Below are 16603 nucleotides of genomic sequence, written 5' to 3' on the forward strand. Positions count from 1 at the left end.
AAACACTTTCAGTTGACACAATTGGCACTTCTAACAGCAGCCGCTAACAGAATTCCATCACAATGCTATTTTGATAACACAAGATTGAATTTGCTATGTAACACAACATTGTTGTTTATAATGTAAATCTAATATTTGATTAATGCCAGTATTTCTATTTTTTTATTTACAGGAAGAAAACAATTAGTTTTTAAAGAAGATGTTCTTTCAGTGCCAATAGCTGAATTGAATTATGGATTATGTTTAATAACCAAAGAAGCTAAAAAACATGATGGTACCCCATATGATGCAGACATGATGTTTTATTTGCTTCTTTGCATACAGAAGGTAATCCTGTTTGGCAATACAAGAAAATAATATTCTCTGAGACCAATCTTTTATTTTGCTCTTTAGTAAATGTGGACAATGCAGATGACAGTTGGGCACATGCCGAGAACTATTGTAGTGCGCCATTTCAGATTTGATCTGAACACCGAAAAAATCTTGTCTTGAATAATAAAAATAAGTTCAGTAGAAGAGAAAAAAGTGTACTTGTTTCCTAGCAGGGCGCCCACTAAGCTATTTACTTAGTGGGCTATTCCAGTGTTCGCGAAAACCACCCAAAAAAGTGGGTCCCGGGGACCCTTCACATCTAAAAATTGGGGTCCTACCGGACCTTTTCTGGGTCCCAACGGAATAAAGCCTCCTCTCCCCTTCTCCCCAGCATGGCTCATGTGGGACAGGGGGGAAGTATCAATTGGCACACTCGCATAAAGATACATATATACTGGAAACGATATAAACATGAAAACAGGGACACTGCGCGCCGTAGGCGCGCGGTAAAATTTTAGGGCATGTTTTTGGGGGGGTGTTCACATAGTAGTACACATTACAGCACATACAGTAATGTCCAGTACACTTTACAGCACACACCGTTATGACCAGTACACATTACAGCACACACCGTTATGCCCAGTACACATTACAGCACACACCGTTATGCCCAGTACACATTACAGCACACACCGTAATGCCCAGTACACATTACAGCACACACCGCAATGCCCAGAACACCATACAGCACACACCGTTATGCCCAGTACACATTATAGCACACACTGCAATGCCCAGTACACATTATAGCACACACCGTTATGCCCAGTACACATTATAGCACACACCGTAATGCCCAGTATACATTATAGTACACACCGTAATGCCCAGTACACATTACAGCGCACACCGTTATGCCCAATACACATTACAGCGCACGCCGTTATGCCCAATACACATTATAGCACACGCCGTTATGCCCAGTACACATTACAGCGCACGCCGTTATGCCCAGTACACATTACAGCGCACACCGTTATGCCCAGTACACATTATAGCAAACACTGTTATGCCCAGTACACATTATAGCAAACACTGTTATGCCCAGTACACATTATAGCAAACACTGTTATGCCCAGTACACATTATAGCACACACCGTTATGCCCAGTACACATTATAGCACACACCGTTATGCCCAGTACACATTATTGCACACACCGTTATGCCCAGTACGCATTATAGTACACATGTAATGCCCAGTACACATTACAGCGCACACCGTTATGCCCAGTACACATTACAGTACAGTGATTTTTATTTACAGTATTTATTATAGCAAAATAAGTGCTGCTTACCTACATTCTTGTTGCTAGGCGTTTTATGCTCCTTGCAGGGGTTATATGCTGCTGGGGGGGGGGGCATTTTATGCTGGTTGCCCCATGAGGTGGGGTAGCATTTTAGGTTCGTTGCCACAGTGGAGGGGGGGCATTTTTTGCTTGTTGCCACGGGGAGGGGGGGGGGGGGGGTGTCGTTTCCCAAAGGCTGGAAAACATGTCGACATGCTGCTCAGCAGAGTAGGTGAGCGGGCTATCAGCGCGGCGGGGGACTGGATGTGGCTGGAATAGCTGACACCCTGCTCTGAGTTGCTTTAGTCACATCCAGTCCCCCACCACCCTGACAGCCTGCTCATCTACTCTGCTGAGAGCGGCTGTCCAGTCCCCCCCCCCCCCGCTCTCAGCAGCGGAATGAACTTACATGGCGGGAGGGGGACGCACAGTGACTCGGTAACCTGCTCGTGCTCTCAAAATGCAGGGCGCGCGGCTTTATGGTGTGCGCAGCAAAACCTACAGAGATTGGCTGTCGGGCGGCCTCTATTCAATGATTGGGTCCCCGCAGCCGCTGCTGTGATTGGCTCGCAGTGGCTCACGGCGGCGGCTCACATGTTTAGTACAGCGCGTCCTCGGGGACCCCTTTAGTTTTAAAATCTGAGTCCCCGGGGACCATTTTCGGGTAAAATACGCGATATAGCTTGTTTTTGCGAACCCTGCTATTCTGCGTAGTGAAATCGCATCAAATGGCTTTTTGTGCCATGCAATGTGCGATACGATCTCAGTAGTTAATTTATTCACTGCACCCTGAGTGAAATCGCATCGCATGGCCCTTTTTTGTGGCGTGAGATGCGATCTCAGTAGTTCATATGGTAAAACCCCACCGCTCTCCACGTCACCCCGAAGCGTGGCGAGCGGCGGCGGAACGCGTCCTCCGACCTCTTCATACCCCCACTATCAATGTCTGCGTGGAGTTGATTTTATATAGTGTGGCGAGCGTACGCGGATTACTTTACATGTATTCTGCGTCCCATCGCGGGGCTCGCTGCGCTCAACACGCTTCGGGCTTGGTGGCTCGACACACTATATAAGAAGAACTCCACACGGACGTGGATAGTGGGGGTATGAAAAGGTTGAAGGACGTGTTCCACCGCCCCTTGAGGGGCTCTCCACGCTTTGGGGTGATGTGGAGAGTGGTGGTGTTTTACCATATGAACTACTAAGATCACATCTCGCGCCACAAAAAAGGGCCATGCGATGCGATTTCACTCAGGGTGCAGTGAATAAATTAACTACTGAGCGTACGTAGGAAATCTGGGTGCCCTGCTAGGAAACCAGTACTGGAAAAAGATATAGATAGATATATATGTTACATAGTAAAGGGGGCGCCTGATAGTGCAGTATCGTTTTATTAAAAACGCGTTTTTTTAAAAATAAAATATTAGTCGTCTTGTGCCTATACCAAAGCAATCCTCTGGTGTGGGCTAAATACCACAAGATTTAATACAAGAGCACTGGCAAATCTGCAGGCTATTCACAGCACTGGTGTCACTCACGGGACCTCTGAATTCCCTCCCGGCAGTTGGTCTCCAGACACACTGGCGGCTCAGAGGTCTATGCGTGCTCAGCTCAGACAGCTCTAAATCCAGCAGCAGAATCTTCTCACGCAGGCCACGCCCCTACGCGTTTCGTCATAGGACTTCGTCAGGGCACCATACTTGAAAAATATTTTACTATTGAAAAAACCCGTCTTTAATAAAAAAGATACTGCACGATCAGGTGCCCCCTTTACTATGTTCTAGATGGAGAATAATATTTAGTGTTCATTCTAGCACCCGCTATTTTTAAAAACCCATGCAGTTCCTCTTCCCGGGGTGTCGCTGTCTGCTGTAGTGCTTCTAGCACAGTGTGGCCTGTATATCAGCACTGATATGCAAACCAGACCTGTGCTGGAAGTACAATCCAATAAAATAGGCTAAAATACATAACATATTATCAAGTGTAGAACATTACATGGAAATAATAGATTATTTAAACACCGAAATAGAGGTGCTCTCATTCCATCCCATAGGGGAAATCCTGTCCAATCTATGAATCCAGCGTGTCTCACACTGGAGAAGTTTTCTTGAGCGATCGCATCCTCTTATATTGGGTAAAACGCAATCTATAATGCGATACCTGAGGCTGGTTAGAAGATGCCTTTGTTCTTAAAAATGACGTGCGAATGGCCAGAATTTAAAGCTTGTTTAATCGCGCTGCCATGCGTTCTTTTATTTTATGTTCTGTCTTTCCTATATATGTTAAATTGCAAGAGCAGATAATCTGGTATACAATGAAGGAGTCGTCACAGGTGAAATGGTGTCTGATCTGGTATTTTTTACCTGTATGTGGATGGCTAAAAGTGTCTCCTGCCAATAAGAATTGGCAGGTGACGCATGCGCATCTGAAACAACCAGGTTTAGGGGTTCTCGCGAAAGTTGATACAGAGGTGCTGTTAGGTATAGATACCTCAGTCTTAACAAGAAGAGCACATAAATTCTGACCTCTGGAGAAACAGGGCATTATTGTCTAGTCAGAGAACGTTAAAGTGGTATCGGTTTGCACTATTGGCCAATGTTTTTTTTTAATGGTAGATATAATAGTAGATGAAGAGGTATTCTATCTGTTGACCCGCGGAAGATGTGTCTGGGATCTATTTTGAACCGAGTCTTTGGCTGTTTTAATCTGCTAGCATTTTGGCAAGAGCCAAACTAAGGACTTTCTTTACAGTCCAATAAAAGCTTCATCGGATAACCTCTATACTCAAGTTTTTTAATCAGATTGTTCAGCTGTTGGTTGCAAGCCTCACTGTTATTATTAATTACAGAATATCCGTATCATTTGTGAATACGATAAACCGGTAATAAGATTTTTTTTTTAGGTGGGCGCTTTGGGGTTTGAGGAGGGTGTTGCGATCTGTGCTTTAAGTATATACTGATGTTACTATATTGGTGTCACTGATTTTGATATCAATATCAAGAAAGTGTATACGTTCCTGGCTAAATTCAAAAGTGAACTCTACCAGGCTTGCAGTAGAATTGTGTACTTCTAAAGCAGGGCTCGACAAATACGGGGGCCAGGTCGCCACGGCGACCAGATTCTGCTTCCTGGCGACCAGATTTTTTGCAGGGAGGGAGAAAGCAGAATCTGGTCGTCGGCAGCCCGATCACCCTTCTCCCCCTCCTTTCAGGCCAGCGGCAGCGTGGTCCCCCCCCCGCCTGTCAGGCACAGGCAGCAGGTATAGGAAATGCGCTCTCGTGTATGGGACAAGCATGCTGCTGTTTCCTTTTTCTAAATTAAATGAGGCGGCTGCGGGACCTATCAGGGAGGTCCTGCTTACTGTCAGCAGCTCCGTCCCTGCCTCTGCCTGGCTGCAGGAGATCTGTCACCGCCCCCTCTGCCCGGCTGCAGGAGTTCCGTCCCCCTTCCGACCAGCTACGGGAGCTCCGTCCTTGCCTCTGCTTGGCTGCAGGAGATCTTTCACCGCCCCCTCTGCCCGGCTGCAGGAGTTCCGTCCCCCTTCCGACCAGCTACGGGAGCTCCATGGACACCCCCCGCTGCTGAAGCTCCGTCCCCCTTCCACGTGGAAGCAGCCTGCAGGAGCTCTGTGACAACCCCCCCCCCTCCTCCACCCGGCCATGTGAGCTCCGCGACATGACCTCACTCCCCTCCGCCCAGCCACAGGAGCTCAGTCCCCCCTTTGCCCAGCCACTACAGGAGGCATTATGGTTGTGTCACTACTGGGGGGATTCGCATGGCAGTAAACTCCACAGTTGCATACAGCGGCCAGCACATCCAGCAGCCTTGGTGGCTTCTGTATCTACACTCACTGAGGGGGTGATTCAATTGTTTTTTTCCCATAATTAAAATGTTTTTATCTGATTGCATCCAAATAGACTAGTTTTAGTGGCGTTCAACAACTACACCAGTCTAACGTGCTGGGCAAAATGCAAGAAATGTTGGGGCATCCGATCACTTTTGTGTGCCAGCAAGCAAAAATGCTGGTGTCTGTTCTTACCCAGAACAATTCAATTGTTGCTCTGTATGGGTGGGATCTAGCGGCAGCCTGAACGAAATACCTCCCCGGTGAGGCTACATGGCCCTGCGCAAAACTAGAAATTTTGTTTATGACTTACCCCTATTTAGTGGGTGCTATGGTATACTGCATGGTGTGTGTAATGGGCATTACAGTGTGGCTTAATGTGTAATGGGCATGCTGGTGTTTGGTAGAATGTGTAATGGGCATTACGGTGTGTTGCATAACGTGTAATGGGCATTATGGCATGTGGAATAACATGCAATGGGTGTGTGACATGTCGAATAGGCATTGCATTGTAAATTTTTTCCACACCTTCGGCGTGCACTGTCCCTATTTTTAGTTTGTCTGGCTCCTACACATTAATCCTGGCTCCCAGATTTTAAAAACATTTGTCAAGCCCTGTTCTAAAGCATTAGTTAACATTTTGCCTTCACCCTTCCAACACACCAGCAGCTCTTCAATGTACTGTTTAAATAAAATAATATAAGAAGAAATTCTTTTTTGGATGCTTGTGAGTGCCGGGCACGGGGATTCAGGTCCCAAAGGAGTCATGTATTGACCCGCCGTGGCACCCTCCCTATTGACTTGTTTGGCCTTCGAATGCTGCCCACCAGACCCACTACAAATTGTTCCCTGCTTTCTATGTGTATTCTTGTTGCATTTTAGAAATCGGTATATTCCTTCAGTGTCCTTTGTTTGTCTTCTATTAATTAATGTACACAATCACTTGTGAAACTAAATTGGACTTAACGGATACCCAGATCAGACCAATTGTATATAAAGTAATTTGGTTGTATTTGAAATTGAGGTACTACTATAGGTGGCATTCAATTATATGCAGTTGCTGATTGGGTAATTGACTTGGGTGGGTGGAGGGGCTATCCAGTTAGCCCCGATAAGCCGGTGTATGCCGCGGCGTAACAAAGATTTTGTTAAGCAAAATTCCTTGTAACCGCCTCATTTTCCAGGAAAAACAGGGCTGCGACTGCCAAAAGCAAGCATGTTTCACTGAAAAACATTGGTGAAACATTGAGGAAAAATATGGCTCCTAATGTTTTATCAGGGTATTCTAGATCTACAGTATCTATTTATGCTATATTTAATTTATGAACACTAAATTTCAGGCTATATGACCACAAACAAGTGCTTGATTTTAATTATTGATAATGGGAAATAATATAATGTGTCTGTGAGTTTAAGTAACCGGTTTCATTTTTTTCTTTCTAGCATATGTTTGATAACAATAGGATTGATAATATTTTTGCTGATCTTTACTATTCAAAGTTCTTGGAAAAGCTTCATGAAGTGCTTAAGGAATGGTGTCCAAGAGTAAATGCTTTCGGTAAGGCAACTTTAAATGAACTTTTAGGGGTAAATTCACTAAAGGATCTAAAAATGAAATGAGATGTTGGCCATAGCAACCAAACAGATGCGGACTATAATTCCTCTATTACATCCTAGAAAATGTTAGACCTAACTAACCTAATTGGTTACTATGGGCAACATCACCGTTTTTTATTTTTAGAACCATTATTAAAATGACCCTTTTTAGTATTTTCAATAAAGTGTTTTGGTACATTGTATTTTATCAATATGTTTCTACAGGATACATCATTTCCAGTTATATTTGTGAAGAAATGCTCTGGGACTGCAAGCAGTTGGGTGCCCATTCACCAACCACTTTACTTTTCACTCTGATGTATTTCAACACCAAGTAAGAATATATAGGAAATGTGTGCATGTTCATCATATATAGCATTCAAATAAGATTATAGTGTATATTAACCTCTGTATACAACTTCATTCCTACTGTTATTGGAACTTGGTTCTTGAACTGCACATACCACTTATATGCTTATACATACGTGGTCTGATACAGTTCGTGTTCCAAAGTACAATGCAAGCCATGCATCAGCATTACTCACTGAGCATGTATCAAGGTTGTGCAAGATTATGTAGAACACATATAATATGTCACTGATATTACAGAAGATACTGCAAATTTAAAAAAAATGAAAGTTAAAAATTCTGGCATAATCGGGGGTCCACCCATAGGGATTATAGTTGGCAACAGCCCCTATGGATGTATTCATGTCTGAGCACTGCTGTAACTTTTTTTTTTTTTTTTTCAATTAATTTATAACTATAGATGTAACAGCAAATTGTTTATATTTGCTTTTAAGGCAGAAGTGATTGCTAATTCTCCTGTCAATTTGATTCCCTTCTTTCTTTCTCAGGTACTTTGTTTTGAAAACTGTAGAACAGCATTCACAGTTGGCCTTCTCCAAGATCACAAAGCAGACTAGGAAGAACCCAGGAATAGGAAAAGACAAAAACTGTACAATACGCTTTTTGCGGCTCTATGGTCAAGTTCAGAGCGGCTTAAAAGGTACAAAACTTTGATGTAATGAAGGGTTAAAGGCTAAGCTCATTTCGGTGTCCGTCCACTAATAGATCTGTAATCTTTAGCCTGCTCACCCACTGCCGACAGATACATCTAACGCATTTCCCTGCTTGCGCATGTCAGCGGCTTTCTGAAGAATGAGAACACGTTCTTTGAGATAGACGCTGACATACGTAAGTGGGGAAGCTTGTCAGTGGATTGCAATCCAGTTTCAGCAGAGACTCTGGGAGTATAGTAGGGGTAAATAACAATATTGCTACAGTGCCTTCTATGACTAAGTTTTTGGAACCCGTTAACACTCCTGCCACAGTGCTGCTCATGACCACCTTTCTTTCTTTGGGAAACCACTGACACTAATAAAGAATGCATACTAATCTACTTACTAATTACTTCCACTGTTGCAAAAACTAAATATTATGAATAAGATTTTAACAAATCTAACCGTTGAATCGGCCAGTACATGTGTTTTTTGTTTTTTTTTTGTTTAATTTTGTAATATTGTATCTAATTATTCTTAAATTCATTATTTTAAATGTGTTGTACCTACATTGTCCTTAGCGCTGTCTTGGTTCTCTTCTCTTTTTTTTTTTTTTGTCCCTGGTTTTTCTTTTTGGGAGTGAGTGGTCCCATCCAGACAGCGGCTGTAGTGACATTACCTACTAGCGCTCATTATAACCTGTCTAAATAAGTTTTTAGCTGTGATCTTGAGGGGAGCACTAACAATAACTGAAGCAGCTGATGCCTCAGCTAGGCTTGTATGATGTAACACCGATTTTCAAATTTCTCAACATATACATGACTAACCATCAAGTTTTTGCCAAATTACACAGAACAGACTTTTTCTATAATAAGTCACGTGTAAATAGTGAAGTAAATACAGTCAGGTCCATAAATATTGGGACATTGACACCATTATCATATTTTTGGCTCTATACACCACCACAATGGGTTTGAAATGAACCAAGATGTGCTTAAACTTCAGACTTTCGGCTTTAATTTGAGGGTATTTACATCCAAATCAGGTGGACTGCGTAGGAATGACAACGGTTTCTATATGTGACTCTCACTTTTGAAGGGAGTAAGTAACTAAACCGTAAGGACAAACTAAACCATCCTAAATCGAAAACTTTCACTTTGATACTTTGTAGCAAATTATTTGCAGTCAATTATAGCCTACATTCTGGAACGTATAGACATTACCAGATGCTGGGTTTCATCCCTAGTGATGCTATCCCAGGCCTCTAATGCAAATGTCGGTACTTGTGTATTATATCGGCGCCCATCGCATCGCATACCATAAGGTATGCGATATCGCGCGATATTGTACAATGTCATACAATTTTTAAATTGTATGACATTGTGTATGCCATACAATGCGATGCGATTAAAAATTGTACAAGCACCCTAATGGGTGCTTACAATGTTAAATGCACCCCCACGCCACCCCCCCCCCCCCCCCACTATAAACGTGAACCCAAAGCGTGGCGAGCGCAGCGAGCCCACGAGGGGCGGCGGTACGCGTCCTCCGACCTTTTCATACCCCACTATCCACGTCGGCGTGGAGTTGAGAATAGAAAGTGTGGCTCGCCACCGAGCCCGAAGTGTATCAAGCGCACGCGGATACCTTCACAGGTATCGGCGTCCCCTCGCGGGCTTCACAGGTATCCACGTCCCCTCGCGGGGCTCGCCACGCTTCGGGCTCGGTGGCTCGCCACACTTTCTATTCTAAACTCCACGCCGACGTGGATAGTGGGGGTATGAAAAGGTCAAAGGACGCGTACCACCGCCCCTCGCGGGCTCACTGTGCTCGCCACGCTTTTGGTTCACGTTTATAGTGGGGGGGGGGGGGTGGCGTGGGGGTGCATTTAACATTGTAAGCACCCATTTGGGTGCTTAAAAGCACCCTTTAGGGTGCTTATACAATGTTTCATCGCATAGGGGGCCAAAATTGCATCGCATGCCATCGGGTGCATGGCATGCGATAAAAACATCGCGCGATGTACATCGGGGGTGCCGTTATAATACACAAGTACCCAAATGTCTTCAGTTCCTGCAAATTCTTAGTCTGAAAATGCCACTTGGCTTTATTTAGTCTAATCCATGATTCGACTTATTAATTTTCTTTGACTTTTTACCGACAGGTCGAAATGCTCCAACCTGTTGACACGTGGATTTGCGGGATAGCCGGCAATCCGTGTGCTTTTGCCGGAAACTGGGCCAAATTCAACCTGTTTTGGACTGTTTCTGACCATCTCAATTCAACTAAAAAAAAAAAGTTGCATTGGAGAGATGAGGCGGGGAGGACGGTGCTGGGTTAGCAGCGGATTCAGTATTGGATCCCGGCGTTCAGAATCCCGACAGCCGAAATGCCGACAAGGGGGGGACGTGGATCGCCCCCCCTTGTGGGCTCGCTGCGCTAGCCACGCAGCGGGCCCGGTGCCTCGCTACGCTCGGCCCACTAATTTATTCTCCCTCCAGGGGTGTCGTGGACACCCCCGGAGGGAGAATGTGTCGGCATTTCGGCGGTCGGGATTCTGAACGCCGGGATCCCGACCGCCGGGATTGTAACTGCATCCCAGCAGCAGCAGCGGTGGGCAGGCTATAGTTCCTGGGGGTCCGCAGAGTCTGCTGTGCTTACCCTGCAGCTCTTGCTACCGCCGCTCATTCATGCATCTGGTACCTTGATTCCCCCGACCCACACTCTCCACCACTCGGCTGCTGCTCACCCGTGTACGGGCGGCTCCCCGGCTGCCTGACCCCCAACAGCAGCAGGATGGGACTCCAGGAAGGGCCAAATCCCGCAGTCTGATTTGGCCGTTCATTAAATGTTGTTTGTCTGATCCATTCCGTCAAATCCATGTCGGAATGGATCCGACTCTAATTTAACACTGCCTTAAATGTGCAGAGAAAAAAATCTATAAAGCTGATAATGGTCAAACACTGTACTGTTGAAGCCATAGCTCTTTTTACTAGTATTTTATACACACTAGCTAAAACACTAATCCATGTCTAGAGATAAATAGTTGGTATGGTAACTTTCAGTCACATTTTAATTTTATATCATTGGGAATATATTTGCAATGATTTGTTTTGGTTTTTATTACTGACGACAGCTGAATAATTGTCATTGTGACACTCCCCTGTCTCTTACATTAGTTAGACCCTCCATCTTCCTTTAACAAGGTAAAAATGCTCTGCTTCTGCACTTCCCACTCACTTTATGTTTACACATACTTTCTGATCAATTGTGTAGTTCAATACAGGTGATTGAAATAAAAATTTGAAGAAGAAATTCCAGGAGCAGAGCATTTTGTACCTGATGGCAAAATGATCTTTTAGAATGCAGTGGTGACCTGAAAGTACACATTCTCATGGAGATCATATAATTGTAATCAACAGTCTGTCCTGAATCACCCTGCAATCCAATAAAGGCATTCAGTGCTGGATATTTGATACATCCATGTTTTCCCTATTTAGTTAAAAAAATGTTCTTTTTATTTAATAGCAATTAAATCCTGTTGCATATGACTCTTCTGTGATTTTTTTATTATTATTATTATTTTTGGTACTTGTGTGTTATCACGGCGCCCACTAAATAGTGTATGTGATGCGATTTTCGTGTGAAAAATCCCAAATGTACAATTAAATATCACATTGCGTCGCATGCCAGCATATGGCATGCGATTTTTTTTTTTTTAAATTGTACAAGCACCCTGATGGGTGTATACAATGTTAAATGCCCCTCCCCCCATTGTCAATGCCACCCCCACTATCAACGCCAACCTGAAGCGTAGCGAGCCCGCAAGGGGCGGCATTATTCGTCCTCCGACCTTTTCATACCCCCACTATCAACGTCGGCGTGGAGTTGATTTTAGATAGTGTGGCGAGCGCAGGGAGCCACCGAGACCAAAGCGTGGTGAGCGCACGCGGAATACATGTAAAGTAATACACGCCACGGGCTTGGTGGCGCGCTGCACTCTCCACACGATCTAAAATCAACTCCACGCCGACGTGGATAGTGGGGGTATGAAAAGGTCGGAGGACGCGTACTGCCACCCCTTGCGGACTCGCTGCGCATGGGGGTGCATTTAACATTGTAAGCACCCATCAGGGTGCTTGTACAATTAAAAATAGCATCGCATGCCGCTATATTGCATACAATGCGATGCAGTACGATCAACATCGTGGGCGTCGTGATACTACACAAGTACCTTATTTTTAAATGGTGATTTCAAGCACTCATGGCTTTTTTTTTGTATTTATGAAAATCTGCCTGGAGAGAAGTTTAACGTACATTCGGTTTCTGATTTAGTAACTGAAGAAACTTATGTGGAGCAGCTTGAAAATCCAGATAACCCACTACAGTGTCCAATCAAGTTGTATGATTTCTACCGCTTTAAATGGTAAGTGGAACAAATATTTTCCTCTACATTTATTAAATGAATGACCAAGCTTCAAAGTAAGAGCACAATATTTACGTTTTTGAAATGTTGCACGCTTAATGTTTTTATGGATTGTACAATGTTAAATTAGATCAGGGGTCCTCAAACTATTTTGCTCTGGGAACCCATCAGATAATAAAAATAATTGCGGGACACCAGCAAGTTACTGCAGAAGGTCATCACATCACATGTGTAAGCAGCAGACAGCACATACATGGCAGCATTGTGGAGGCACAAAATGATGGGAGGAGCCTGAAGTAACAGACCATTCAACAGATTTTTCAGACTCCTTCAAATCACTAAAGGCCCCCATACATTAGGCCAACTTGTCCTTTGGACAAGTCGGACCCAATTCTCCTGTGAGCCGCCCGGGAGGTTCACATACAATTTTTAGCACTTGATGAGCCAAATTTTACATGTGATAAATCGCTTGCGCTTTATCACGTCGGGGAGCAGCGGGCGGTGAGGGGCAGGGGGCCGGCGGTGATCCTTATCAGGGGGAGCAGCGGGTCCCTGAGCGCTTAGCTGGCGGCGCCGGCGAGTGCTGACCTGGCCGGGCGGTGTGATGATCAGATATAATTCGGCAGCGCTGAAGGATGGGACGTGCAGTGGCGCGGGTATTTGATTGGGTGCCGGACGGGTTCCCGACAGTCGGGATCCCGACAATCATTTACCCGACGTCGGGATCCCGACTGTCAAAACGCAGACAGCCGGGTGCCCGACGGCCACCCGCTATTTTCCCTCGTGGGGGTCCACGACCCCCATAGAGGGAGAATAGAATAGGTGGCTCGCGTAGAGAGCCACCGTGCCCGCAGCGTGACGAGCGCAGCGAGCCCGCAAGGGGCTTTTTTCCACTCGCCATGCTGTTTGACTCTGGCCAGTCGGGATCCCGACGTCGGGATAATGACTGTCGGGATCCCGACTGTCCGAGTCCCATACCACACCCATTTGATTTTTAAAATACCTGTCAAATGACTGGCCGTTCTCTGATTGGCTTACCAGCAGATTGTGTTTTCCAGACCACCTAGCTGGTGCACAGATGTGGTCATTACACCTTGTCAAATGTGCTGCATTTATTTCTAAACAATGCATTGTAAAGATCCACAGGTGGCCTGGAAAACAGGAACTGATTTATACATGTTAAGGACAAGTTTGTCCACCCCTGCTTTAGGAGGTGGGTTAGGATGAAGGTTTTTTTTTTTTTTTAAAGTGGTCTTTTGACCCTGTCGACCTACTTTTTTCTTTTAATGTTTTATGTAGTTGTAATTTCTAATGGGGCCAATCTCTGGTTTAATATTGTTTTTTTATTTTAGTCCTCAGGGGGCCCGAGGACCCACAGATGCCTTTTATTTGGTTCCTGAACCTGTGGTTGCACCAAATAGCCCCATCTGGTACTCTGGGCAGCCTGTAAATGAAGAGGTGATGGAGCAGATGCTGACTCGTATATTACTGGTTAAAGAGGTCCAGGAAGCACACTCTTCATCCCGCATTTCTGGCTACTAATCGGATGCTTGTAAAACCATATGTTGAACGATTTGTATATAAAATGTATTTGTAAAGCATGAGAAAACTGTAGAATCTTTATCTTACTGTACTTTATTCCACAGAAAACACTAATTGCTTTGTACATACAAAGCCGTTAATGACCACAATCTGTTGATTTGTTTGCAATGTACAAATTGCGCATTTTTCAGATTCATTTTGTTTGATATAATTTATGCTGACACTACATTAAGCACTATTTAACGCTGTATATACATTACTGACCGTTCCACTCCAATTGACTCTCACTTTTTTGTAAATATATTGCTGTTACTTGTTTTTTTTTTTTTTGGTGCGCATATAAAAAAAAAGTGCATATAAGGTCCGTTCTTTTCTTAAGTCTTTATGATTCAGAAATATGTACCACGTGAAAGACTGTATGTATGAAAATCATTGTTCGTTTGTAACAAGCGCTTAGCAATTTTATAATTTATTAATCTGTTTAGTGCAATGCAGCCATAATCATGTTCCTAATGAAACATGCTGAAATTATGGAATCGTACTGTTTTTTTTCCTTTCTATAAGGAAGATGCTTCCATGACTGGCTTTCTTGCAGGGCAACAATTTCCATGGAAATGCTTACATTTTTGCAAGAATATTGACGTTCTAGCCCTCCTGAAAAACCTCTTTCTAATTGTAATAGATGAAACCACATCACATTTACTTTACTTGTTCTGTTCTTTTGAAAACAAGTGGAAACTGGGTTCATGGGAAGCTTCAACATTGTTGGATTATTTCCAGCTCGTGTGTTCGATGTTGTGGGTGTTATTTGTGCCTAAAAAAAAGTCACTACAGATTTGACACTTTATCGGTTAACACCCACTTTTGTGTTTGCACAGAAGGATTGCACATCATGCTGAGAATAAAAACTATACAACCTTACCTCAAAAATCCAGTCATGCCGTGCCTTACCACAATCCAGGCACTTGGATTTCTTTCAGTGGTGACTGTAATGTAAATTTTGATTACTTGTGTTTTTAGTAAGTTCACTTTTACAGGGAGATTTGTATATTTTCACAGAAGATTTAAAATGGAAATCACTAATAGGAAAAAATGAGTTTGTTATATCTGATGTATGCTAGATTTCTGGTATCTTTGTTATTTAATACAGACTGAGCACTAATTTTGATTTGAAATAAAATTGCAATTGAATGTATTATGTTGGCTGTAGAAACCTGTTTTAATATTAGGGTAACTGCATGTCTTGTTGGGTGCTGAATGACATCCCGACAGTTGGGATTCTGACAGCCATTACACAACGTTTGAATCCTGACTGTTTAAAATCCTGAACCCGCAAGGGACTTTGTTGCACTCGCCCCCACTGTCTGAGTCTCGGCAGTTAGTATTCCGACAGTCATTCATTAGTCATACGTTGTAATCCCGACTGTCTGAGTGATATCCCCCACTAGTCTTGTTGCCAGAATGCTAACATTTAGAATTGTTTATCCATTGGTGAAGCAACTAGAACCACTGGTTTACTGGGCTTTCAGTCCTAAAGGTGCCCACACACGCACCGATCCTGGCGATGCTATGCGATGGGGTGCGCGCTCCCGTGGCACCTCATTGCACAGTACAAAAAGTATGTGCTGCACATACTTTTTGTACTAGCTTTTTCTAGCATAGCATCGCATGCACATCGTATGCACAAGGCATACGATGCGATGCTATGTGTGCTAGTTAAGCCCACAACGCACGCCGGGATCGGTGCATGTGTGGGCAATTTAAGGCAGGCATGTCCAAACTGTGGCCCTTAAGCTGTTGTGAAACTATGCATCCCAGCATGCATTGCCATAGTTTTAGCATTCCCTAATAGCAAAACTGTGGCAAAGCATAATGGGACTTGTAGTTTCACAACAGCTGCAGGGCCATAGTTTGGACATGCCTGGTCTAAGGCCATCAGATGATTGTAAATGTACAATCTCTTATTCTGCTCAATATACTTGATAAGCGAATGCCACAGTAAGTATATGATTGCATTCATTGGCAACAACTGCATACCTTTTGTTAGGCCTGCGGTGGATGCTGGAAAGGAGGTGGATATTTTGTAATGTTAATTTCTCTAATTTCTTATTCAAGAAGCCGAGGATAAATTAACTTATTTAAAAAATGAGTGCATTAAATGTTTACTGTATATTTGACACCACTACATTTTCTCATCCTTGGCCCACTAGTTGGGTAAATACAGGAGAATTTATTTGGGACTAAAAGTAGTTTGGAAAATCAGTTTTCTGATGATTACACATGTAATAAACTATGCCCAATTCCTTATTCAATTTAGCTTTTATGGCTGAATAAGGTGTGGTACAAAATGTTGATATTCAGAATGTTGACCTAGTTATAATGTTGAAATTGTACTTGTCAACCTAGGATTAAGGCTTAAATACCCTAAAAACGAACAATAATGTACTATTAACATCTATAACTATGTCAACCTTTTGACAATCTACATGCAGACCCTATGCCTAATGAAATAATGACTGCATACCAGTCTAATA

General features: G+C 43.6%; 1 protein-coding gene across 1 annotated transcript in view; it reads left to right on the forward strand.

The window, feature by feature from the left end:
- LOC146074595 (transcriptional regulator QRICH1-like) overlaps positions 1 to 15264 on the forward strand; it is a 37300-nt gene extending 22036 nt beyond the window's left edge. Inside the window, exons 5-10 of the mRNA XM_083182890.1 lie at positions 173 to 327; positions 6948 to 7062; positions 7326 to 7434; positions 7958 to 8109; positions 12437 to 12527; positions 13880 to 15264. Coding sequence (XP_083039016.1) covers positions 173 to 327; positions 6948 to 7062; positions 7326 to 7434; positions 7958 to 8109; positions 12437 to 12527; positions 13880 to 14069 — 812 coding nt within the window. The 3' untranslated portion in view covers positions 14070 to 15264. The remainder of the gene's footprint in view (positions 1 to 172; positions 328 to 6947; positions 7063 to 7325; positions 7435 to 7957; positions 8110 to 12436; positions 12528 to 13879) is intronic.
- Positions 15265 to 16603: the final 1339 nt, after the last annotated feature.

The sequence above is a fragment of the Crinia signifera genome, chromosome 4, assembly GCF_055691185.1.
Source record: "Crinia signifera chromosome 4, ASM5569118v1, whole genome shotgun sequence".
In the NCBI taxonomy this organism is placed as follows: domain Eukaryota; kingdom Metazoa; phylum Chordata; class Amphibia; order Anura; family Myobatrachidae; genus Crinia; species Crinia signifera.